A 27,980-nucleotide genomic window follows, 5' to 3' on the forward strand; every position below is an offset into this window, starting at 1 on the left:
CACACACACACACACAGGCACGGAGAGGAGCCGGAGCTGCGTGTTTGCCGTGTGTGAAGCGCCGTGGCTCCGCCTCGGATGTGTTAAAACTCAGGGGACGATTTTGAAACTTATAAGTTGCTACGATGTTAGGAACTCAGATAGAGACTAAGCATATGGTGGGCAACGAGGCAAGTTTACCATCTCTCACACAATCTCATACAGCGAGGATTTCTGGACTCATCTGTCGCTGAGACTGGTATCCGGAAATATACCTTGTTGTATGACAGCTTATAACATCTAGAGATATTTTATTTAAAGTCAGCGGAGTTGAACTCACAGGAAACTTCAGAATAAGGTAACGTTATTTATATGTATTTGATGTATTGGATACTCAGCAAATAATAAATGATAAACATGCTAGCCAAACCGTTACATTATTTTTTATGTTATTTTTTTCCATTTTCACATTTTTTTTCTATTTCCATTATTACATTTTGTAATAGTAGTCGGTGTCTGTGCATTACCGGCGGTTTATTCAGAATTACATAGCCTTAACCCGTTGTGGAAAAACTTTAAACACGACGGAACTGGATACGGTATAATTAACCTGGTTTAACTGTTTTTATTTATTGCTTTCATTCAGCGAATGATTTCAGACTAAGTCTATTAATCTGGGAAAAAAACCTTACATTCTTTCCTAAAGTTCTACATGTTACGGCATAAATAACACAATGTCTAAAACCTGAATTGTTCACATCCATTGTCTGTCAGAAAATAAGCCCATCACGAAGGTAGTCAGTAGACAATTCATAGTTAACGGAGACGCTGAAAATGATAAAACTATAAATCCTCTGCTCATTACTGTATATGTAAATGTATTGCATAATAAACATTGCAGCATTTTAAACAGGTACCAAAACATCCATCCATCCATAAAGAGGAAATACTATATATTTTTGTTTTGCTTACAGTAGGCCTACTTTTAAAGTGTCTTGATGTGGTAATGTTGGGAATGGTGCTAAATACTTAAACCGAATTATTTAAAATACTGAATATTTTACTGCAATGGTGCCTCGTGTTTTAAAGTCAAATGAAAACTGGTCCCTGATCAAGTGAAATGCAGGCAGTATGCTAAGGTGCACATTTCAAAGCACAGACAAGCATGGAATCACCCAAGCACAGATTAATCTGGATGAGTGAGTGGGGGAGGGGGGGGTGCGTTTGAGCCATCTCCTGGTAGAGGCAGGGGTACATGCACCCGCTATGGGAAATTAAGCATGTGAACTCCCCACACAGTGAGCAGACCGGGGGTGGGATAACGACCCCCTCCCCTGGAGGAATGAGCCTTTGTACTGCCCTTGGTTATTAATAGCTTAATATGTTTCAGGTCCAGGCTGCCACTGTTGTGGACGATGTCTAATTTGACGCTCCTTTTGGGCCTGCTAAACTTTGCTCTGTGCCACGGCTTGGAATTTCGGTATCACAACTCCACTGAAGTGGAAGAGTATCTGAAAGCAGTCCACAGAAATTATTCTTCATTAACACACCTACACAGCATTGGAAAATCAGTGGAAGGTAAGAATGCATGTGATGCTTTAGATTATTATTATTATTATTATAATTGGCCGTTAATTTGAAGGATTTACTAAAGTTTTTTATTAAGTAAAGTGTATAATTGGCATTATTTATAGCCTGAACGGGGTGTCTGCTCAGGCATGAAATGCTTCATTCATTACATTTTGTCAGCCTCATTTCTTAGATATTCAGGAAGTAAGATTTATGTTCAGTGTCAACACAGAGAGACTCTGCAGCCAGTCTTCTCATCATCGGCGTGTTTCAGTGTTATGCTAAAGCACCAGGCCTCCGCTTCCGAAAGGGCACAATGCTCAGCATTTAGGTGCAGGCCTTCGCAGATGTGAGCCGCAGGCCGGCTGCGATCCCCACTCCTCTGGTCACTGTGACTTTTGTGAGATCTGTGGAGGAGGCCTCTCCCCCCTCCAGCATGCAAAGCAAAACAAACCGTTAAGACTTCACAGAGACCACTGCACACCACCTTGTTCCTTGGCAAGAGAAAAATGACCAAATACTTGAGGGGAGCCAAATTGTCAGATAATTTTGAGGAGTCCTGTTGGGGCTGGAATATACCTCGGGGCAGCAGGTCAATGTCAATGATCTCCGACACAGCATGGAAGATTCCCACCCTGTGGAGGAATTAGAGCTGTCTCTACTGACTACGGATTTGACATATTTATGAAATTGCCCTACTAAGCTCAGCAGATCATTTTTGTTTCTCGGATATAATTTAGAGATTTGTAGCTAGGGCCGCCCAGCATGAAACTCAAACGCATACATAAACATGTGGAACTGAGTAGGCTTCTCCAGGCTGTGCTTTAAGCTTATAACTGACCGGCATAACTGTGGTGTCCTTCCTTTGCTGAGGATTAGGCTGACAAAGACCTGAGAAGCGTCTCGATGGTATTCGGAGGCTCAGAGACCATACCAGACACTGTGAATTTTAGCACAGGGGCGGAAAATCTGTACCCCATCATTCATTAAAGAGGGGGGTGTCGCACGGAAGATTAGATCAGACTTGTTATGAGGGGGGATAAAAGTCATCTAATGTTACATTTAGACACAACAGCTGATAGTAATCTCGGCTCAGACATTAGTCTCCCCCCTCTCCAACCCCCACCCCCTCCACAAGACACCCCAAGGCTGTACTAAGGTTTGCTTAACCTGGATCCTATGATGCCTCTACAATTGCAGACTGATCTGTAATTACAGCAATACTGGCCCGCTGGAAATTTTAGATGTTATGGCTTGTAATATTTACTAATCACACCCCAGCAGCACCCATTAACGAAATAATCCCTGTTCTTGCCTGAAGTATAGTATTATACATTTCTTCCTTGGAATTTTCTAGGGCTTGATCCATGTCTAAACTCTCTTGGACAAGTTAGAAGTGTAGAAATATGCAGTCCTATCAGATCCCAACGCCAGCTGGAGAACAGCGATGTTTCATTTTCAGTTTCTAAAATTGTGCTGCTGCTTTATAACACAGAAGTAAACACGTAAACTCCTTGCTGTGGCCCAGGCTTTTGGGGACAGAGGAGTTACCTGCGTGGCTGCGCTGAGGTTTTTACTTAATCTGCCATAACATCCGCATAGTCTGCTAGGTCTGTTTTATTCAGGTAGCATTGTCCTGAAGTATAGTCAGCTGAAAGGACTCTTCATCTCTGATCTGAAAGTAAAATCAGTGCAGTCATCCACACTCAGCTAAAAGTCCTCCAGACATTTGGCTAATGAACAGTGCAGTATCCCAGAAGACTAATACCAAGCATTCATCAAAGGGCCAAACTAACTGGATTTAGGTTGGCGTAACGCAACAGGAGTAGGCAGGAGCAGACATGCACTGCGCAGACCGCATGTGAATGACAGCGCACTGTAACCCACCAAGCCGCTTGCCTGTCATCCATTGTCTTTCCTCACTGCCTTTCAAAAGTTCTGTGGAGACTTGCTCTGGTTTAAGGTACTGTACTGTGCAGGCGGGCAGACACAAAGCTGGTATTGAGATGCGGCTTGGTTGCCAGGTCTCCCTCTCGAATTTCAATCTGAAAAGATTCAGATGCTAATGCGCTCATCTACACAATGTGTCAACCTCTGGAGAGAAAAATATCAGGAGTCTCCATGGGCAGCCCAGTAAATTGCATCTCAATTTCTATTGTGACCAATCCAGGCAGACACAGGGGCTGAGGGGACAGCTGTCCCAGCAACGGCTTGAAATTAGCTATAGTCAATTAGCTGATTGAACCTTGGCCAAGATGAATTCCTTTGCTTCCCAAGAAACACAGATAAAATGTGGTATTTCTAGCAATACATTAGCTAGTAGCATTGCATCTTACATACCTGATGTATCTACTTCCTTTAACTGAACCAAGAAATCCAAGGTGTCTCCAAAGATTCCAGGATCACAAGGCATCATAAGACAATGGCGTTCAGCATATTCTTAATCTCCCTGGGCACCTATCCCTGTCAAAGCAAATGACATAGAGTGTTAATTCCTGTTAATCCTCAACCACCTGCTGAGTTCATCTTCTGTCCAACTCGGCACACTGTGTGTCATCAGTCCCTCCAAGCAATCAGAAGAATTGTGAAAGCCATGTATTTATGCAAAGCATCAAAGACTGACCATTAGGCCAACATCATGCTTTAATTTCCATTGTAGGATGATGGTCAGGTTATATTTGTGTATCGGTGCCATTGCTGGGCTTGTTATGCACTGTTGATTTCAGCCTGGCTAACAGTGGGAGTACCAAGCATACGTTGTGAGCAATAGGACACATGACCAGCAGTTAAGCTCTTTCCTCTTCACCCATTATTAATCACCGACTGCAGACACACAACTGCTTTAAACCTGCTTTGTTCTGTGGTTTTGTTGGTATTCTGTAACTACGACACCTAGATGTCAACTGGTCAAGTTTTAAAAAATTTTGTCAAAGTTTATGAACTGTGTACTTTTTCCTTTTATTTCAGGAAGAGACCTCTGGGTTCTCGTCCTGGGTAAATCTCCCACGGAGCACACGATTGGGATCCCGGAGTTCAAATATGTTGGGAACATGCATGGCAATGAGGTACGCTCATTATCACAAGCTGAATGTGTTTGGCCATGAGGGACAGAGCACTATAGACATATATTTAGCATAATAAATAGGTCTAACAAGTCTCACACCTACAGTTTTTAGGTGAGGAAATATCGCCTTGTGTGTCTAACGGATGTTTTTTGTACGTCGCTTTCTGTCGTTTCAATTTCCAGTTTCCAATCACAAAGTCGGATCATTAGTTCTTGAAATTCTCCAGACTCACTACACTGAATGCATATTAAGGCACAATAATCCTTATGTCAATGTGCGAGCCCATTGTTTCCCTGTCTAAAGCCACCAATGAGCATAGATGCATGGAAAAGTGATTTTATATACAGATGTGATTCGTTTGTCCTACTCATTTAAGGCCCTGCATTTTAATGAAGATGCAAATGCTTGCAAAAGCTTTCATGTTGATGTAAACAATCGATTTTCACATCCTTTATTCACCCACACAATCACACCGTTACTGAGAATCAAACCAGTGGATTCAAGGGTGCAGGTTGAAAAAAAAAAGCAAGAATCTTGAGAGTTTAGGTCACCCCAGACTTCAATATAATTGGAAGGCAGGACCACAGTGGAGATGACCTTAAACAGCTTTCCATTTATCCATTTGGGGGTAAACATAGTTGTCTTGGAGAAGGGAGCCCGGGGCACAAAGAAGTTTACAGTCTGCAGCCTCCGGGGCCACAGTGAGGAGGCACCCAAGTGTGACCCGCCGTGGAGAAAGCAGTTAGGGGGATCCTTTCACTTGTTTTCATGGCACCTTTGTTGCCCCTTCTGTTTGCTCTGGAATATGAAAGAGGACCAGCTGTACTCAAGGACCTTGTCTCCCGGGTCACCATTATGATGTGTGACGGTCACACGTGCTAGTTCGTGGGGGGGCCATGAGACGCGGAGGAGGGTCCGGCAACCAGCGAGCCGCGGAAAAGCCACGGACCCTGGGAATCAGACTGGGACACTGATGGGAGAGGCAAGTGAGGGTGGCTTTTCGAGAACCATCATGAATCTGATGCCATCACAGTCTCCTCAACTTCTCCGCTAGGCGTGCCAACCATCATACCCAAGGTGAAGGCATTTCCCGCAGTACAAATGGAAGAGAAGGACGACGCATTAAACGAGTGGCTATTTTTGAGATGACTCTTGTAAAGCCTTTACACCCCGTGACTTTGCTTTATATGGTCATAGTAATAATAATAATAATAAGTAGTAATAAAGTTATAGAGCACGACTGTGTGTTTATTTGTTGGAAACAAAAAAGTTAATCTGGTCTGGAAGAGAATAAGCATCAATGCCAAAACTACAGGCTCTGTGTAATTATCCAAACAGAGGCTTCTGTCGCATGCATGGATATCCAGTGACCTGTTCCAGGAAGCCTGAATGCCTGAGTGCGTCTGTCACCTGTCACCAGACCCTAAGGGTGTCCTCAGGCTCATTAATCTTTTAGAATTGACATGCTTTCCTGTCCCTCCTTCTTCAGGACTATCCATGGGCAAATTTCCGGACAGTCTGCAGCGCTACCTTCTTGTTCATCCATCAATAAGCATACAGCGCCCTTAGAAAAACGAACGAATAATCCCTTGTAAGAGTGGAGGTTGCTAGTGTGGAACTAATGCTGTTGATGTATGTATTGACTGATCATTAAAGGATGAGAAGAAGTGTAAGTAATATTATAACGCTGACAGCGTGGGCCGCCACTGATGGCTAAGCCATAGGTAGTGTTGCGTAAAACTCTGAAGCTAGTCTTCGCCAGATCTGTTTTTGATTTTCACCTTAAATTATGCCAGGTCATGTCTTGGAGGGAAACTTCAGCCTGTGTGCCTTAACCCAGGTTTGGAAATGTCATACAGTGCTGGCCCCTGTGGCTGCTGTTTGACATGGCCTGACACGAGCTTACTCGTCAGGGGAAATTTATGCCATTAGTAACGTTAAGAGGAAAATGTGCCCTGGTTGAGTTAGGACAATATTGGAGGCAGATCAAGCATTTGATGATGGTGAGCATGGACGGCAGCTGTAAAAACACCTGCCAAAGACTGATGAGAAGTGAAACATTTACACCTTCCCTGGTCGCTGCCCAGCTGGGTTGGGTCGACCTGGTTTAATACGTGAGTCCATTCCCATGGCAGTGGTTGTGGGATCACGGCATCTGCAGGTGAAGCTTGAATAATCGGCTTGAATTTCCTCCCGCCACAAGATGAAGTGTTTTTATGCTTGCGTCCCTGATTATGTAGCAATGGTTGCCTGCCTCAAAAATATGTACTGCATCCAGCGGAACTCTGAGAGGACTGTGGCTGCCTCTGGTCTAGCCGGGGTGAACCTGTTCTACCAGCTGTGTTGAGTGAGAGCAGCTGCATGCTGTTTGGGGATCGAAAACCCAAGACCCAAGAGCACATGGTACACCAACCCAGACCAGGACAATTTCCTGCCTTATTTACAAGTCCTGCCCACTTCACCTAGGCCAGCTGAGCCTCCGCACTGTAGAGAGGCACAGAGGACCTGGAGAGACTGTAAACCATCTGGCACAGAAACGGTCTTCCATGATGGTGCCTCTAACAATGCAGCATGACAAAAAAACATTCTCTGCATACTTGTCAATACCATCCACTTACGTCACCTTGTCACTTGTAAGATATGGGAACTTTGTAGTATTATGACGCACACATGTATCCAACTATCTTCCAACCGCTTATGTTGGTCACAGTCAGACCAGTTACAGCCTAGTCCATCTGCACAGGGCACAAGGCAGGACCACATCCTGGATGGGATGTTTTTTAATTAGAAGGTTATACTAATTCTGGTCTCTGGTGAACGCCTTATAAATTTCACCAGGATGTAGATGTAAATTTAGTTCTTTTACTGCGCTTGTCATTGCTTAACTGTGCTGACGTCGTAAGCAGGCGGGGCCACCCTAAAGCGTGAGTCAGGTGATTGGAAGTGTTTACATTACTTTTTATGTTGTGCCCCTCCCATTCCTGTCATTTAAACAAGCAAACCCAGAAGGGGCCATTTATCTATCCAAAAGTTTGCTTTCTCTCATCACAGCTGATCTGGCACCTTCTTGTTTTTTGTTTGGATTATTTTTCTCCATTTTTTCTGTAACTGACACCCCCCCTCATCTCCATCCCCCCCATCTCTATCCATCCATTTTCCAAACCGCTTATCCTACTGGGTCGTGGGGGGTCCGGAGCCTATCCCGGAAGCAATGGGCACGAGGCAGGGGACAACCTAGGATTTTCCCATCTCTAAGAGGGTAGTAAAGACTGCAGGCTTCCCCGACCTCCTTGTGCACATGGTTCTGATCCTGAAATGAGCCAGTTACTCCACATACTCTGAGGCTCCTTAGGGCACACGTGGTGCTGAAAATTCGTTAATAAGGCAATTAACGCATTACAAGACCTTTCCTCAGGCTGCTGCTGGAAAGGCAGTTACTCCGCATGTGGTCCACCTGTGCCGCTGTGTATGAAGCCCATTGAAAACACTTGTGAAAACACCATCTGGTGTTTGCCTGGGTAGGTTGCTGTCTGCTAGCTGCCAGGCACGTGCACTTGCAGGAGACTCCTCGCTGATAAGCATCCATACGTTTTCCAGGCTTCATCTTGCGCTTTTCAAGTTCACACCTTCGGGCTCCAGATTTGGATCATAGTGTCGTCTGGGCTCCTCTTATCTGTGGCTGCTGGACTAGGAGAGTGAGCCTCTGTCTTTAATGTATAGAGAGCAGCGTCACAGCGTTGCTATGCTTCGGGGCAGAGGGTACTTTGATACCTCTGGTAGTCAGAACACCTGCTTCTTTTGTTATTCAGATTTCATACTATCAGAGGATGCCACCTGTGTAAGTCAGTTTGTGAAATTTCTTCCCTGCTAGATATTCTCTGGTCAGCTGTAAGTGGTGTCACTGGAAAGTGGAAGCGTTTATGAACAAGAGAAACTCAGCTACAAAGTGGCAGACCATGTAACAGTTGGGTCGCCGAGTGCTGAGGTGCATAGTGTAAAAGTTGCCAATGCTCTGTTGACTCATTAGTTCCAAACATCCTCTGGCATTAACCCCAGCATAAAAACTATGCAACGGAAGCTGGAATGGGCTTCCAGGGCTGAGTAGCTGCATGCAAACCTCACATTACAAAGCTCAATTGTAACCCAAGTTACACTTTAATGCCTATCAATGTAGCAATATGGACCAGTATCTGATGGCTAAGATGTCTGAACACGAGTTCAGTAGCAATAAGGAGATCTCAACACCAGAATGAATTTTGCATGAACATGTGTATTAATAAATAGTGACAGTAGTTCAGACTTGTACAATTTACTGGGGAAGCACTTATACACCGTACTAACGAGGGACTGACACAATGTAGGTGTGGACGGTTAGCACAACAGGATTGGGAATATCGAGTAAGACACATCTGGGGAACATTAGGAGGAATCTGGACAACCGGCATCAACTTCTGCTGGTCACACCAGAAGATGGACATTCAATCACATTCATACACTTATCAGGTATAACTAACTTCTAATTCGTATAGTGAAATATCACCAGCATTAGTTCAACTGCTAAGCTCCCAACAGATCTGCACATTTAAATTCAGACCTACATATAGGCTTCGTGTGAGAAAATCTTATAACAGAGCCCCTATTACCAATACTGTGAGAGTGAGAAAATAGTGATTGGCTGCATACCGCGATTAACTTGGCAGGGCTGCTGGGAGTCTCTGATTTTCTATTCTGCATTAGAGTAGGCAGCCTAATTGGCTCATGTTAGTGCCAATCATGGAAACAATGTTAACCCTTTATGTACCATTACTATGTTGCTACAGCATGTCAGGTATTTTTGTGACATGGGCTACACTCCCCCCCCCCCCAGTGGCACTGGTTGAGTGGTTACTCTCTGAGTGGCCAAAACCAGGGAATACAAAGAGATCTCATTCTGATTTAAGACATCATCAAAGGCTGTGGCAAAACCATTACAGGGAGACTGCATTACAGTCAACAACAGGTTGGCAAGTTTAACACACTGGTGGAGGTTCTCAATCTTTGGTTGACCACCTGTATGGACTAAGTTCTTGCCTTTCTCAGCATATCCCATTAACGTTATTGACCAGGTCTGAAGTGACTGGGGCTTGTTCACTTTGTGTGCTAGGATGGTCCTTTTCAGTCAAGGCTATTTATCTACACTTCCAGCTGGTATGACTCTATTGGTAAGTAAGTACTCAGTGTCACTCCATCAAGACACTATCAGGAGCATGATCAACCATGCCAGGTAATTTATCAACCTCTGGAGCTCAGTCAACATCCTGGGGCTCTCAACAGGACAACTGCCTGGAGATTCAGTATACTGAGTATCCTGCAGTGTAGGCGTAGATGGATCAGACTGCAATGGACTCTTCTTGACTGGTGAAAATCTGGAAACCAGACAATTTGGAAGTTCACTATACCAGTGGACTGGCATGATTTTATCATTTTTCTCTAAGAAGTGACCAGCATCTGCCAAAGGATTCAAGCAGGTTCCTGGCCTGCTCCTTACTGGCTGCTGGACAAGCTTGTTGCTTACTTCTGTAGGTAAGTATGCACATGGAAGTCCCCATGCAGTGTCCTTAAAGGACCATCCTTGTTTTGGGGTTTGACCATATAGACTAGAAGGGTCCCTACTTGTTGCACCGTTACATGGACTGTTACAGTACTCAAGCACTGGCTTCCAAATCTGAGGCAGTTACATGCCTGTTGTGCCTTGGTTTATTCCTGTGTACTGTTTTGGCAGCATTATTGGTAGCTGTCTTGTAGATCAGGGAGTTTACTTTTCAAAGTAGGAGGTGGTTTCTCTTCATTCTTAAAACACGATTTATACGATAGTCAGCTCAGCATTTATTTGTCAACTCTGCCTCTGTGGGGAATAACTGGCAATATTTCAAGTTGATCTTCCTGTCCATAGCTGTCTGGCACAGAGTCAGCAGATATGGAAAGAGATTTAATTAGGCTAATACCATCAGCACAACTCTAGGCACAATGGCTAGCACTGTAGATAAGCTGCCACCTACAAATAGCTTGCGCCACCGGTTTATGTACTGCATCAGTGTTTGCTGGTTAAGAGAGACCTGTGGGAAAGCCCATCCACATCCGCATTTTGCTTCTTAGGGCAATACAGAAGCGTGACTGTGAATGCAGATGGCACTATCAGCCATCTGTAACTGGTCACATCCAGTTTTGCAGGTCACTATGCACGTCAGGGGATCGCTATAGGTAACAACGTGGAAGTGATTGCAGATAAGATAGTCACTGAACTTTTTAGTCACTGACCGCTTGCGCACCAAAAACTCCGGCTTGTGGGCTGGGTAGCAGATTCACTATGGGACAATGCTCATATTCTATATGAGTGCTGTTTGCATATTCTATAACACTAAAGCTGGCCCTCTTGATCCCGGTACCGGACAGCACCAAGCCCAGTGGTGATAGCATCTGTGTGGGGTACATATAGGGCTTCTGAGGATCAGCAAAACCCAGTAGGGTGGTGAGATTTTGAACAACCAGCTTGAACACCAGCATCCCCCTAAGGGCTCCTCTGGCTCGTGACATTGATCCTCTCTCAATTTCGATCTCTTGCGAGAAGGTGGGTAACCAGATGTTAAGATATGGAGGGGTTTCACAGTGCTGGAGTAGCCCTTAATAAATCCTCTGTAATACACAGCGAACCTGAGAAAAGATCTTAACTCTCACAGGTTCTGTGGGACCAGCTAAGATATTTTCTCTAAATCATCTCAACTCCTTTCCAGGAGACCACATGCCCCAGGTAGATGTCTGGAAAAACATACACATCTCAGGGGGTATTTTCAACCTTTGCCTCATATCTATCCAGTGTTTTTGAGAACAATATCATTGTTCAAGTCATGAGGGAAAACTAGGACCTCTTGTAAATGCATGTCCCCCATGCACATTTCCATTAACCTTTTAACTGATGTGGGCTTGTTAGTCACTCCCTGAGGCAAGCGGTTAAACTCCCAAAATCTTAGAGGGAGCACAAAGGCCATCTTAAGTTTGTTTGCCTCCGCAAATTCAATCTGGTAATAACCAGATTTTAAATCAAGAAAGGAAAACCACCAGGACCCTGAGAGAGCCGTCAACAGGTCCTTGAGCCTTGGAAGACCATTGGCATCCTTTATTATCTGTGAATTCTGCCTTATACAGGGAATCCGCAATCAGATCTAGCTGCTCATTGTCTTGGCAGCTACAATTGGGCTTGAAAAGGGTGACTGACTCTCTCACTCCTATATCAAGAAGGTCTTTGATGTGTTAACAGACGGCTTCAATATCATGTGGGTGTATTGGTTGAACGCGGTGTTTAAAAGGAGAGTTTGAGAGTTTTATCTGTTAGTGGACTGGTTGAGTCTTTGGTGGGTTTACTATACCGTGCTCTGGTGACAAGACACTTGGGTAAAAACTGATTTCTGAAATTGCACACTTAGCAATTAGCACTTAGGAATTACAGCATCAAGGTCAGATTCATTATTGATCACAAATGGTAGCTTTTTATAGTCTCGCTGCTTGGGGAAGTCAATGAAGCAAGCTTTTACTGGTAGGCCAAAAGGGAAGGAGGATAAAGATAGATGTTCAGCAATGACAGACTTCTCATCCTGGAAGCCATTAGCCACAACAACACCCAGACGTACTACAATTTTACCAGCTGGGATGACTTCAGATGTCATGTCTTGCATTTTCATCACACTATGATTTCTAGCTTGATTTTGTCTGAGCTCAAGTACTTTGACTACTGGTCTGCAAGCATGCGGGACTGACTGATAGTTTGTTAGCTCAGTTTCAAAACAGATACATCAAGACTATTTGTACCTATTAATATGATGGACTGGGAGGTGACTCAAATGTCAGGGACTAACAAAGTAAGTGTAGACATATCGATTGTCAATCCAAGAAAATAATTTGGAAAAGCGACATTAATTTCTATGTAACCCACATAAGTTACAAATTATCTTTTCCCCCCATCCATCTCTAGGAGATAATACAGTGGCGTAATGAAATGCTCTGACAAGTGCTGTATAATAATGATTGGGGAATTGTCGTGACTTGGGAGCCATTGTCAAGTTGATAGTTAAATGGAACACCTTTAATGGTCACTTGGGCTCTTGGTGCCTATCAATGCTTTAGGAAGCTTGAATAGGTGTGTTTTATGTCAGTGTTCTAGCCTGGTACATTGTTGAGCTTCGCCTTTGCCCTTAACACCTATGGGACTTTGCTGACTCCCTTCAGCCCCCCCAAACAAGGACTGAATCTAGTTTAAACATAAGCCAGAATAGTTTTGCTTTTTCCACACATGCTGTCTTTCCTGCAGCTGTTTCCTCTTCTTAGCCCCTAGATCAGGGTCTGCAGCAATAGCACAAACAGCGGCCACGTGCCCGTCATCCCCGCAGTAAGAGCAACACCACAGTCTGGGTCACTTAACTTGTTTCTTTTTGCCTGTCTTAGCGTGTCTATATTTGCTCTGCCCGATTTTCATCCACTTCTCAGAGATTTTCCCGAAGTCCCTTTATTTTTAGATTCCTTTGTCCTCTTCTGTGCTATGGCAGCTTTGACTCCATGCAGGCACATGTGTGCTCTGGGAATAAAGCTGAACTTTCTATTTGGTACTAAGGTGTTCCTACATACAGCTAGCTTTTGCAGCTTGTCGATCTTCTTCAGTGCGTAGCATTAGCAAGAAGCACGAGAACCATGGTGGGCAGCCTTTCTTTGGTTTGAGCTGCAGGTGGGAGCATGGAGCATTTTCACAACATTCTCTGCACAACTCCTTAAGGTCTCCTTCTTCAATTGCCACCCCCTCCCCTCTTTACAGCTGACTTTAGCACCAGCCGCAGTCAATGAAGGTAAATAGGTTTTCACCAGGATCTCGCAGGTGTCCGTGAATTGGGTGAAATGTTCCACTCCATCCTCAACAGTGCCAGCTGAGTCTAGCAGCTGGAAATATGCAGCAGGAGGCAGCTAAGGGCTTATCCCTCTGACTATGTGGGCTGCCAGTGAAAGCTAACCTCTCTAGAATCCATCTAGATATCTGAAGATGAGACATACTGGGATCATTCAGAAGCAGTTCAATGTGTGAGCGCCAAATGTCAGAATCAATTTCGTTATTAGGTCTGGGTGTTTTTCCAGAGAAAGAATAGAGTCTAACAGAACATTGCAAGCATGGGCTACTTCCCTCCTTACAATATGCTTTTAGGGTCTTTAAGAAAATTCCTAAAAGAAATTGATGCAACTGCAAATGACCTACTGCTACTCAGCAATGTGAGTTGACTGAGCAGAGGAAGGGCACTGGAGCGCTTTTGGAAATGAAACAGAAGGTTTCTTGCAACAACAGAAGAGTCAGAAAGTCACACAATCCTCAGCGTTTTTGCAAGATGAGAGAAAAATGGATATTCTGGCTTTCCTTGATGACATCACATCACACCATAATAAGCTCGACGTAAAGGTGCTGTTCACACAAATGACTTTCTACATGCCTGTTTGAGAATGGCAGCCACTCAGTTCCTCCCAAGGTTCAAAGCAGGAACAGCGAAAACTATTTTTTTCTCATTCTCATTTAACAACGTTCCAGTGATTAAAAATATAGTCCCTATAAGGACAGAACATGTGGTCTGGAAGCAGCAAGTCCCTTAAATTGCCATAAAAACCATGAACAGACAGGTGCTTGCATTTTGAAAACCAAGGTGAATTATGCCGATAAGGATAGCTGCTAATGTAGGAGTAAAAAGTCACACTGTGAATGTCTTTGGAAAGTTGAGTGACACCTCTGCACATTCATTTTAAATAGTTATTAGGCAACTGGAACTGCCTGTGCGTTTATACAATAACAATCAGCACTCACCTGATATCTCTGGACCAATAAAAAAATAGCATTTACTAAAGCCTTGGTTTAAGTATTTATATAAATGTATGTTGTCTGTATTGTGCCTGTGTTAACGTTCTGCAGTGTACTACTCGACTTGCACAAACTAATGTACTACTATCACATACCTCATACCTTGTGCTTTGCATTTATTGTATTCCGCGAAAGGCTGTGCCGACCGAAATGTCCACCAGCTTTCTTTGTGTCGCAGTGGGTTCTGATTCTGATAACCCTGATCTGTGACGTGTGTGACAGGTGGTGGGGCGTGTGATGCTGCTCCAGCTGATCGATCACCTGACCCAGGGCTACCTGAGCGACCCCCAGGTCACGAGGCTCCTCAACAGCACCCGCGTGCACATCCTGGTTTCCATGAACCCCGACGGCTTCGAGGCCTCTACTCGCAACTGCGTATACTCAGAGGGCCGGTGAGTCTGCCAGCTTCTCACCGTGCTTCTGAATTATACAGAGCGAAGCGCAAACGTTACAATACTACTGGGTGTTAAAGTGGAGCCATTCAGATATATTTGCTTTTAAAGGTACAGCAGGGTAGGATCTTACGGGACCTCTACCTTTTAATCACAATCCAGTAACCATACCCACTACCTTCTCTGCTATGTTCAGCTCAGTATATAATCTGAAACAGTTCAAATCTCCAAGTTAGTTATGCATCCAACTATACAATGACCTGTCAAAGCAATTTACACAAACCACATACTTATAGTTTACGTACACAGGTAAAGGGCTGCTTGTGATTAAGGAACTTGCCTGTTTGTAACTATAGACGATTTGACTTCCACCTCTGTACATTTGAGGGGTGGGAGGCTGCGGGGGGGGGGGGGGGGGGTCATTGGCCGAATAATACATTTTTAAGTTTCCAGTAAAAACAGACTGGTTTTCATAAAAACAATCTTTCGCAAAAACAGTTGAGTGATATATGATATGCCGTCTGCAAAGTTGGGGGTGTTAACAGGGTCGGAGTGCCCCTGCTGTAATGGGAATGTAGTGGGTATGGAACATGGAGGAAATGGGTGTAAACACACAGTTAGGGGTTAAATTTAGAGCAAGCTGTTCCTGACCTCAGAGTTATAGATCCTCAAGTGAAACCTCATAAAATGAACATAAGAGAAGGCACTCCTGCTAACAGCACCAAAACATGGCCGTCTCAGGCCGGCCCCATTCTGGAGAGAGAAACAGCTGGGCTGGCAGGGGGGCAATCAGACCCCAGAGCCGGAGAACCAGGAACTTCCAGCTGCCCTAGGAACCCGCTACTTTAATCCATCCGGGATCCTCCCAGTGCTAGACGTGTAATTCATTTACACAAAAGAGCCACTCTGGATTAAAAATGAGCCAGGAAAACAACATGACAAAGGCAAAGCCATTTCCTCTGGTCCCCCGGTCTCTGCGTCAAACTGCTGTCATTGAATGGCTTGGTTTCGAAGATTCAGGCCGAAGGATTCCCACATGTCTCATTGTCAGCGTGACAAGACGGATGATCCTTCTCAGGCTGAACCTTTGCAAAATGAAGCCTCTTGTATTATTATTACCAATCAAACCCCTCCCAAGAGTCACATTTCATGTACGCACTCTGTTAAATGTTTAAATTGCCTGCCCTTTCTGGACAATTTCCACCTGTTTTCTGGATCCTTCAGTAAAGCACAGAGCCACTCCAAACATAAACTAAACTTGCGCAAAATGAAACCTACATGAAAGAAACTCCCATTGTCCCTATAAACTGTCTATATGGTATTAAACAGAACATCACTGTTTTTATGCAGTTTTGCATGTGGCAGATGTGAGGTCACTCCAGTGTCACAGGAAAGATCTAAAAAAAAAAGGGTACCTTCATTTTTTTAATATACCATAATAGGTACAGTATGTAACATACGAGACTTTTTTTTACTTTCATTTTTCGTGTTTTGATTACCAATGAAAACCGATGAAATGTCCCCACAAGGTGAAATACCAGGTTTTTGTCATATTGTGGGGACATTTGGTTACATATACATGACTATACACAAGCGAACACACACACATGCACACACGGACATGTCGGGTCAACAAATCTTTATGGGGACCACTCATTCATTTCTATGGGAAAAATGCTAAAACTAATTATGACGACCCTAACCCCTACCCAGCCCTAACCATAACCATAAGGAACCAAGCGAAATACAAGAGTTGTTGCATTTTTAGTTTTTTCATTGTAGTCACAGATCTTTATTCAATTGAGTTTTCCCTTCCCAGGAAACCCAGTTAACAGTACTGCCATGTTCACACAGGTACAATAAGCATGGAGTGGATCTGAACCGGAACTTCCCAGATGCCTTCCAGAGCAACATGGACATGGCGCGTGAGGTGGAGGTGCAGGCGGTGATGGACTGGCTACAGACGGAGCCCTTCGTCCTCTCCGCCAACCTGCATGGGGGTGCTGTGGTGGCCAGCTATCCATACGACAACAGCAATGGAGGTGCGTCATCAGGCAGTCACATGACTTGGTATAGGGTCGTGGCTTAGGATGCATGATTTTGTCATATGCAAAGAGCCTTGGAATACTGTTGATCAGTGTTTCTCGAGTCAGTTCTCGAGGACCTCCAGACCAGACACATGCAGCAGGGGAGTGGGGGGCAGTGAAGGTGCTTAAACACTTGCCCCTCTAGCCTGAATGATTGAACGTGCGCCCCTTTGGAGGTCCTAAGAACCCCTGTTTGATAACCAACAAAAATAACCAAGGGGGACCCCCATCCCTGAGGTTGGCAAAATTATTCATTCCCATTCAAGCACCTGCTTTGGGAGAAGTCTCAGCATGGTACTGTCCCAGACTGGCTACACAGACTGGCCAGCACACCTGTACCAGGTTCACAGTGTTCTTGAATGTTCTTGATTGTTTGGTTCAAGTGTGATGGGGGCTGGGAGGAGTAAAAAAACGTGGACTGTGTGGGAGTCCCTGAAGACTGGATTGAGAAGCATTTTAGATGGTGTCATCAAGCCTCTGGAGCAACTGTTGCATAATTGTAGACAATCAGCATTTCTGCTAACGCTGTCTGAACTAGGAAATGAGCTGCAATGGGGCTCTAGTGTCTCCCCTGACGATGACGTCTTCATCCACCTGGCCAAGACCTACTCATTCACGCACAAGAGCATGCATAACGGTAACAGCTGTTACGACTCCAAGGACTTCAAGGATGGCATCACCAATGGCTATAACTGGTATCCTCTTAAAGGTCAGTCTCTCTTTCTCCTCCAGCTGACTGCTTTCTGTTGAATCCACGGCATGGCAACCCCAAGATTGTTAATTGTGCTTTAAATCAAAATTAAATTCAATGTAAAAATATACAGTAAAACAACTGAATCAGGAGATAACAACAAATTCTTTTAATAATTTGGAGACTATTTAATGGTGGGGTCTGTACTTAACACCTACAAACTAGAAACCAATGGAAAGTCAGTCTGCTTAAGATGTATGCTCAATGGAAAAATGGACAGATTATGAAAAGACTTCCATATACCACATGTTTTCACAGCGTAGAACATTTTGTTTAAATAAACCTTTACAACTCAGTCTGCTTCCTGATTGGGAAAAAAAAATAATTACTTAAATACATGGCTTGTGGTTCCATCCTACTTTTACATTTTTAAATGCTGGACCAAAGGGTTAGGTGTCAGAAAAGACAACGCTGCAGTCAGGACTAATGTCAAACCCACTCGTATCATTCAAGAAAGCTGTGGATTGATGTGGTGTTACAGAAAATATTTACACTCTAATCAGACACGAGGAAATTCCAGAAAAAAGTCAACAGAATTGGATAACACAGACAAATTGTAAGGTGAATTGGTATAACGGGAAAGTTTGCCCTGAAACCAAATAGCATTCATTTCACTTTATTTCTGTGACACCATGTTTACTTTGCTTCTGTCAGGCTGGGGACCATAAATGATTACAGGAAAAACCATTTGGAATCCAGTCAAGTAAGAAAAAGGACCGTAGGTGCTGGAGAAGCCCTTGTTACGATGGGCTCTTTCGTTTTTCAGGAGGGATGCAGGATTACAATTACATTTGGGACCAGTGTTTGGAGATCACGCTGGAGCTGTCCTGCTGCAAGTACCCCCCCGAGACTGACCTACCGGGACTCTGGGAGGACAACAAGCAGGCTCTGCTGGCCTACATGGAGCTGGTCCACCTCGGTCAGGCCTGCCGCCCCCCTGCACAGCAGAGAAAGTGCCTCCTTAGGGTCATTCAGGATAAGCTCTCAAATATTACGCTAAAATATCTATATATATAGTTACTCTATACTGTATGTTTTACATTCGCTGATGTGTGATATTTCAAAAATGGGCATACATAACATGCCTGTGTCTGGAGGAATGCATTAGTCCCAGGAGCCAAGATAATGATGCCAGGTAAATAGACTTACAATAAGGAGCCCATTAGCAGCACAATTATCTGTATGTGATCTCAGTCTGCTTCCCTGGGGCCGAGCTTCCATTTATGCCTCTCATTTGCTTACACTGTGGAGCGTTTCCCAGTAAATCACTCATCCACTGACACTCAGACAGACCTCTGGGCATCAAGGATGGCAGATCCGCTATAAGAAAGGGCTGAAAACACTCTGTTAGCGGTCAGATTATCACATATACAGTCTTTTGACAGTCAGATGGAATATCAAGATGGCCACCACCTTCTCGTTTGCTCTTTGGTCAGGTGTGAAGGGCCAGGTGCTGGATTCCAGGGGAACTCCGGTGGAGAATGCCATTGTGGAGGTGCAAGGCAGGAACAACCTGTGCCCCTTCAAGACTGACCGCAACGGGGAATTCTACAGGCTACTTCTTCCCGGCAACTACACCTTCAAGGTGAGTGAAGGGACGTTTGGTGAAAGGTGCACGGCTTCCGGGGCGCATGAGGGATACTGCTGGATTACACAAGGTGAATCTCTTTGTATAGTACATCTCACGAACAAAGGTAATTCAAAGAGCTTTACGTGATAATGATATGGCTCATTCAAAATTTAAACAATAGATTAAAACCGGTTGAGAGCGAAGTTACAAGACACATCACATAATATGAACATTAAGAATAATACAAAATAAAAGTGTAAAGTAATCTAAAGCACAAGACCAGAACGGGGTTTTAGGTTTGAACTAGTATAGTGGCTACATACTAACTCACCATGTTTGAATATAACTCTAGGTGCCACTACAGATCTAAGGTCTGCGAGGTGTATAATCTTCAGGCGTGTCAGACATGAGCCATTAAGCAATTTATAAACAGGTAGCAGCACTTTAAAATAAATTATGTAACTAATTGGAAGTCAATGTAACAATCTGAAAATAGGAGCGATGTTCTAATTTCTCTTGGTCCTAGGAAAACAGCTCCGCAGCATTCTGAGTAAGTTGCAGCTGTCTAATTAGCTATTTGTAGACTAATAAGGAGATCTTTGAACTAGTCCATCCTGCGGGTGTTAATGGCATGGAGGATTTTCAGATTCTTGCCATGTTGCAGAGATGGAAAAAAGCTGATTTGGTTTCTTGCCTTGACCTGGGCATCATAGCTGATATCTGATTCCATGAAAATGTCAAGATCCCCAACTTGATTTTTAGCCTTTAGCCTGTAAGGTTGGGTGATACCTGAGCATCCAAATGGACCAGTGTGAAGTTTTTTTCTGGTGGCTGGAGTGTCAATCCTGTCACAAACCCCCAAGTTGTTCCCTGTAAGATAGGAGGCTGGATGTAGATTAACATCATCACCCTGGACGAAGCAATTGCAGCTTAAGGGCCTTGCTCAAGGGCCCAATGGAGTAGAATGACTCTGGGCATTCATGAGATTTGAACCAGTAACTTTCCAGTTGCTGGCACAGATCCCTAGTCTCAGAGCCACTACTGTGTCCTGTGACTGAGCCGTCTATTAATGCTGAACTGGGTTGTACCTAGAAATTGTGCCCCCCCTGACAAAATGCCACCTTGGGCCCCCTGCCCAATTTCACTGAACCACAAAAAAACGTAATTCATCTGCTGCTGAATCCATGTGTCCTACACTAAAGTGAGTTTGCTGATTCCAAGTTAGATTTCATCTATGACATCGGGATCTTAAGCATGCATGTGCAAAAATGAAACTGTGCATTATGCAGAAGCGCTTTCCGCCCCACACTGATGTATTCACAACAACAAAACAGACGAAACTGTACTGAAATAACAACATTACATTTCAAACATTTCACCTTAAGCTCGGCGTTATACTGTTTATCACTATATAGGAGCCGTTGGAATTTGATTCATATGCCCTGAGGCAACTTTATCTAGTTTCGGGCAGCTTCCTGGTGCCAAGCACGGTCCTGATGACTCATTTATTGGTAGGAGAAAAGCAATGGAAAGTTCTCTATTGTCCCCTAATCAATGTGGGGGCAGAAGGGTGAGCATCACCGTCTCCTCCGTAACAATCTGTAGCAATCTGTGATGAGTTCAGTGGTTTAGAAGATTTCGGGATACCTCTCTCTGTTTAACGAAATGTGTAACGAAAAGTCCCAACTCTCCAAAGGTTTTAGTCCGTAATCTTGGCAAATACGCTAAAAATGAGAGAAAATGTGCGAAAGATGAACACCGTGCTGCCCAGGAGAGGCCAAATGTCGAAACTTTTGTAGGAATTAGCTGGAAAAAAAAGACAAACAAAGAGGGGCTAAGAAAGATGGAGGCAGAGCAGCTGGGGCAGAAGAAGTGAGACAAGCTGCAATCTACGCACTTTGTTTGTACTACGGGCCGCTTGGTAGGACAAGCAGGATCCTCCGATAAAAACCATTAAGCTTATTATCACAGTCTGATCCTTCCAGGTATCACATAACCTGTAATGACCTTCCATGCACTGACCCCTGTGCTATGGGGGAAACGTGAGGAGATTCAGTAACAGATCCTTCAAAAGACAGATTTGTCAGGCACGTCCTGAGCTGAGCTCCAGGGATGAGCTCAGTGTAGTCATGAGTAAAATAGTCACAGGCAAATAAATTCTTTTTTTTCTTGAAACATTCTAATTGCCCCATACTTTGTTAACCAAATACACTTATTATGAATAAAAATTTAAAGTTGGGAAGGTATTATATTTGAACTAAGCACGATTTGCAGTGGGCAATCTACTTGATCCTGTCAGTTTGTGAAGCTGAAATGTGTATATCTTTCTGTAAGCACAAAACAGAATCTGCTTTTCATGGAAACTGTAGGGCAGCATACCTGTGGACTCGTTCTGAAGACAGCATTTCCAGTCTGTAAGTGTTAGATCAGGCGTGGCTCATTTAGTGAAGGAAACTCCATAAATTCCAGTGTAAAAACCGGTCCGAAGACTTTTGGCTGTAATGGGGAAAATATTCCTTAACCAAACAGGTGCCACTCAGTTCGATATTTGATTCAGATGTAGCATATAATGTATCTGTCTTGGGTAAACACTATGGAGAAGCACTGATTGTAACATTAACAGAACTAAGTGAATCCAGGCCTTTTTAGCAGCAATTAAAGGTCAAGGCTAAGATGTCAGTGATGTGGGATGAGCTCTCAGATCACAGAGACCTAAGAAAAGGAAAGAAGGGCCTGTGATCTTGGTACTAGTCTCCTTTCTCCCCACACCATGTACAGCCAATCAGTGGCTTCATCAATTTAACCAATCACAAAGGAGGCAATCGAAGTCACCACCATGCTGATTGCTTTTGTTGTGGCGGGATGGTTGCATCTCCACTTCTGCTGCGAAATGATCATTTCCATTCAGTCATCCCAGGAATAGTCTGGGCTGAAGGAGAAGCATTTATAGGGACAGAAATCAGAGTGGCCCCAGTTTGGGTTTTATTCTGCATTGTAGAATTTAACACCAGGTTCTACTCAAGTGCCTTGAGACGCCAGTGTGTCACAGGCACATGTGTTCATATCTCCCAGCTTTCTACTCTGTGACTGATCACTTCATAGTCTCACGTTATTCCTGCATGGGTCCCGCTTAGTGTGTTTTTTAATCCAAGGATTTGAAAGATCTAGTAAAGTATTGTTAACTAAGGACAAAAACATGACGTAAAGGAGTTACGCCGACCAAACCCCACCCAGAATAGATGCATTGTTACATTCCAGCTCTGTCACAAAGTAATGCCGCGATCTCGCTTTTGTGCTGTGGTACCTCCGACAATATAATCAGCGCAGGAATTCCACTGTACTATGTAATGGTATGCACCGTGGAAGTAAATAATGCAGAACAATCCCATCCAATCATTGCACGCAATCTGATCATTGGGAATGCCACCTCGGAAAATCCAGGAACATCCGAAAGACGGAATGAGGGACAGCAGATCTTACAAAGCACCACCATTCTTTCTACTTACCAACCCAGAGAAGTCAAGCACTGTTCTTATCAGTTTGGGAGTATGCTGAATGGGGGGGGGGTGCAGGGGGGCAGAGTAACAGATAAAACCACTGAGGGTGTGATTCTCTTTCCAGAAAATAAAGCAGGGAAATGGATACGAGACAGTCATCCACAAAGGATGTTACCAGTATACTTCACGGGTGTTAACCACAAAGCCCCAGTGGGAACAAAAATCACATTATGGTGACGAGCTTTTCTAAAGCTTTTTAGATGGTATCATCAAACAAAGGGGCTTCCCGGCAGTGGCAGAGTCAGGCTTAAATCCCATGTTAATGCTGAACTGCGGCCAGTGACTGTCGAGGACACAGGGCATGTTTTTACTGGAGACACTGCGACTCCGTGATAAAGGAACAACAGCGGGGCTCCACCTGGGCGGGCAGCCATCAGCCTGTCAGACGCGATTCTGCACCCTCAATCACTGGCAGTCTACACCATCATCATCATGAGTATCATTACATCCATATCCTAACCGCATTTCCTGGTCAGGGGCCGGGGGTGCGGGGACGACTTACAGACTACAGCTTAGATGGGACGCCAGTTCTTCGCAGTACATGCATGTCTTTGGAGTGTGTGAGGAAAGCGGAGGACCCAGAGAAAGCCCACACGACACAGGGAGGACATGCGAACCCCACACACAGAGCAGAGGTGGGATTTGTGGACAACCCAACCCCCTGGATGTGTGAGGAGACAGTACCAGCAGGATGTGACGTGTCAATGGCCTTGAGCACTCGCCGTGTGGGAGAGATGCTGTGATTCAAGATTCGAGATTCTTTATTTGTCACATGCATAGTTATGCAGTGAAATGTATCCTGAACCACTATTTTGACTGTGCAACATTAGGATAATGTAAGAAGGAATAAGCAGGAATACAGTTAGAAGAGATATGAACAAAAAAAAACATTTAAATAGAACTTTGAATGTAATATAGATTGAAACAGATTTACAGAGGCGCTATATGCCGTTATAAAGTTAAAGTGCATTGTGCAATGACAGCATAGCAGTGTAAACTGTAAGAAACCTGAGTGACAGTGTAACAGCATGAACAGTGCAGTAGTAATCATGTAGACAATATAGAGTGATGACAATGAGACCCTGAGAAGGTTCCTGTGATCAGGAACAGAACACTATACTATAATAATATACTATAATACTATAATAGTATAATATAAAGTACTATAATATAAAGTACTATAATACTATACTGTAAAGAGAGGGGGTGTGTCCTGAGTAGAATGGCCTGAGTCTTTCTGTCTTCCCCATGATGGTGTGGAGTCTCCTGCCTGATTGCAGAAGCTGAAAGAGTTCGTTACTGGGATGAGACAATCTTCTACAGTCCTTATAGCTCTGGATCTACTCCTCCTTGTGTAAATGACCTGCAGTGAAGGGAGAGCTGACCTGCAGTGAAGGGAGAGCTGACCTGCAGTGAAGGGAGAGCTGACCTGCAGTGAAGGGAGAGCTGACCTGCAGCAGCGTTCCGCTGCAAGGATCATTCTCTGAAGGGCTTTTCGGTTCAAATCGCAGCCGTCGCCGTACCAGGACGAGATGTTCTGAGTGAAGATGCTCTCCACAGCGCCGGAGTGGAAAGTCCTTAGGACAGCAGAGGAGACCCCAAACTTCCTAAGCTGTCTACGGTGGTGCAGTCGCTGCTTTGCCTTTTTTGCCTGAACGTGGATGTGTTCAGCCCACGTCAGGTCCTCAGAGATGTGGACGGCCAGGTGCTTGGTTTTGCTCACCCTCTCCAGTGGACCTCCGTTCCTTCTCTGTTGGAGCTCCATGCTGTGTCCCTCCACACCCTATAGGGAGGAGAAAAGGCCATTTCAGCAGCAAGTCATTCTCCACCGTCCAGAATATGGGCAACATTTGGTTTCAGTCAGTGTGACGGCTGGATGAAGAAGCCTTATTTGGTAGCAGTAGATTGCAGAAGATTATAGATGTTCCAGGGGAGTGCAGACTGTACGGTCATCAGGGCCAACACTGACCTGAAGGCAGCCAGTAACGGTAATAGCAACTCATCATATCCATCCTCTAACAGCTAATCATGGTTCAGATTGCAGAAAATAATAATACAATTACAATTTCGCAAGAGTACAAAATTATACATGTTACTCTTTATAGTCTCCCAGTTCCATCATCTTCTTTTTAATACGGCGCCTTTTTAAAGGGGGAAGAGATGAATGTGGGAAAGCCATACAATTAATGTGTTTTCCAAATGTTCTGTTCCCAGGGCCAGTGTTTATCACCACTTAAACCACGCATTTCCTGTCGGCCACATTCAGCCACTTCACTTGAGGAATGGGGGGGGGGGGGGGGCTCCAGATTCTACATGTTACTTGAGACAAATGAACAGGCATTTAATACAAACCATCCTTCTTCCTGAACAGGTGACGGTTCCAGGTGAGGAGCCACTTACCGAGACCATGTCCATCCCGTACGGACCGGACAGGTACTCCGCCCTCACACACAACTTCATAACCCCTTGGCGCAGTGGCAGCCCGCCAACCACGCAGCCGACGGAGACCTGCGGCCCGATTCTGCGCAACACGGGCCTCAGCAACAGGGGCGCCTTCTTCGACAGACCCCTCGCACTCCTGCTGGCACTGCTGCTCTGCATATTGCTTCTGTGAGAAGCACCATCATACTGCTGACTTGGTCACATGACACGATCACGTGACACTTGAGCTTTTATAATGGACTATTTTAATCATTTTTCTTTTCCATAGTAAAGGTGCTTTTTTAGTTTTAAAAAATGTCTATAGACATTTTTGTCATGCAGTGGTAGTGGAACGGAAGTTTGGAAGGAGCAGCAATGAAGAAAATTTCTATAAGATCGCCAGTGGCTGACTTTACCAGTGCATTTAACAGGGACACCCCTCCTTTTTAGTGCATTTTTTACATCCAGGAATAACACTTCTAGTACCAGAAAGAAAATAGATCTTCGTGAGAGCCGGGGTCATTGAACCTTGCGATGTGAATCTCAGCATCTCACGCTGCCCATCTGCAGGCCCCCTGGTGTCTGACTGAGCACATGCCTGTGCAGAAGTGCTACAGCAATAACAATATCATGACAGTGTGCTGACAGAGGAACCAAACAGGGCCATCCTGGGCTAGCGCAAGGTAACTCAACTTTGGGCAACTAAGATCCCACAAACATAAAAGGAAGCGCAAGGTAACTCAACTATGGGCAACTAAGATCCTGCAAACATAAAAGGAAGCACAAGGTAACAACTTTGGGCAACTAAGATCCCACAAACATAAAAGGAAGAGCAAGGTAACTCAACTTTGGGCAACTAAGATCCCACAAACATAAAAGGAAGAGCAAGGTAACTCAACTTTGGGCAACTAAGATCCCAAAAACATAAAAGGACGAGCAAGGTAACTCAACTATGGGCAACTAAGATCCCACAAACATAAAAGGAAGCACAAGGTAACAACTTTGGGCAACTAAGATCCCACAAACATAAAAGGAAGCACAAGGTAACAACTTTGGGCAACTAAGATCCCACAAACATAAAAGGAAGTATTTATTTGAAGGATTATTCTACTTGAAGCACAATTATTCACAGCAGAACAGATTATGGTGAAGAAAGCTAAGGCAAAAAAAGAAACAATTACAATTATTAGAATACAGCTTTACTTTTTTATTACATTATTCTATATTCCTTACTGATTCCTCTAATATAGGCCTACTTTAAATTTTCATTTTCTAATTTTCTTATTGATATATGGTTTGCTGTAAAATCCTTTTCAGTAATAATAATGTAAAAATCCTTTTTATTTATAAAATTTACTTTTACCTACACCTATCTTTAAATTATTAATTTGGTATATATGCTATTTACCGTTAGCTTTGTTTTGTAAATATATTCAAGTATACATATTTTTAATTTAATAATCTCAGAAAATATTTCATATCTGAATCACCAACAGTGCATGCTTCCATTATGTGTAATTCTATATGATTTAGATTTTTTTTGTAGCTAAATAAGGTTAAGTCATTTGATGTGTACTCTGCATACTCACGCAATTGTGTCATTATAATTACCACATGAGGCATCCTTTATATATTTTAGCATAATTTAACTTTTAACACTGATGACTATACTATAATATTAGTGTATTAGTATAGTTATTAGTTAGTTATTAGTGAGGCGACATGGCAGGTTTTCTCGCTGCGTCATAGTGTGGAACGAGGATATTGGCAAACAATCTCTGATCAGCGAGTAACTTCTGAGAAGCTACAATGTTAGGGGAAGCACTTCCCAGCGTGAGTATATGACACCCAGGGTGTCAGCAGCAAATATCTCTACAAAGTCTCAAAATGCTTTTGAAAGCACCTGTGGGGAATCTGTGCCCCTGACAAAAAACACAGAAAAGAAGAGATTTAAAAGACAACTGGAGATAATCATTTTTATTTTGCCTGTCAGTCTCCTCGTGTCCCTTGGAGATCAGCGTATCTCTCACTGTGGATTGCAGGGATTGCAGGAACACAGTATAAGGCTTCCTGCTCCCGCCTTATACCAGCACTGCCCTTCATTGCTGCATTTTTGCAGAATCACTGGGATCGCGATGTTTAAGGAACAGACCATTATCCTTATCATTCACTAGTTTAGCCTGGCAATTGACTTCTGTAGGTACTGTTTCTATGTTCTCCAGGCAAGATTGAGCTTTTTTCTTGCAAATCCTTCCTCTCAAATTATTTCTGTGCGAAAATGAGACACATTGGCATTTTTATTCAGGAAATGATGAATTTATACTGTTTGTGTAAGTTATAATACAGCAACCATTGCCATGCCAAATGCACTTTCAGATTGTAGTACAGAACATGAGCAATATCCTGGTAAAAACTTGATATTTCACACATAATTTCTTTCTGACCTCCAGTACAGACTGAGAGGGCACCTCCGGAACACAGGGGGTATTCTATAATCCACACTCAGTTTTTTTTAAAGGAAACTTAACTCAGCTTTTCAGTAGGCCAAACCTCAGCCATTCTACCTCACCTCACAAACTATTTGTTGCTGTTCCAATGGAAAGCATGCTGTGCCTTTAAGAATAAATCGTTTTCACCATAAATACCTGTAGTCATTTATACCAACTAATT

General features: G+C 43.8%; 1 protein-coding gene across 3 annotated transcripts; it reads left to right on the forward strand.

Annotated features, from left to right (window-relative positions):
* cpm (carboxypeptidase M) lies at positions 1-27,952 on the forward strand. Of its 3 annotated transcripts, none has more exons than XR_007398497.1 (10): positions 1-337; positions 1,370-1,557; positions 4,516-4,613; positions 14,755-14,924; positions 16,779-16,966; positions 17,550-17,720; positions 18,529-18,681; positions 19,199-19,347; positions 25,261-26,147; positions 26,252-27,952. XR_007398497.1 is itself a non-coding variant. In XM_049016977.1 (9 exons), exons 2-9 carry the CDS (start codon positions 1,395-1,397, stop codon positions 25,501-25,503), a joined length of 1,335 nt encoding a protein of 444 aa, XP_048872934.1. In that variant the 5' UTR covers positions 1-337; positions 1,370-1,394; the 3' UTR covers positions 25,504-27,952. The 3 variants fall into 3 exon arrangements, 1 of the variants encoding a protein (XP_048872934.1); XR_007398498.1 differs by having other exon boundaries at positions 25,261-26,045; XM_049016977.1 differs by having other exon boundaries at positions 25,261-27,952.
* Positions 27,953-27,980: the final 28 nt, after the last annotated feature.

Source organism: Brienomyrus brachyistius, chromosome 1 (assembly GCF_023856365.1).
Source record: "Brienomyrus brachyistius isolate T26 chromosome 1, BBRACH_0.4, whole genome shotgun sequence".
Classification (NCBI taxonomy): domain Eukaryota; kingdom Metazoa; phylum Chordata; class Actinopteri; order Osteoglossiformes; family Mormyridae; genus Brienomyrus; species Brienomyrus brachyistius.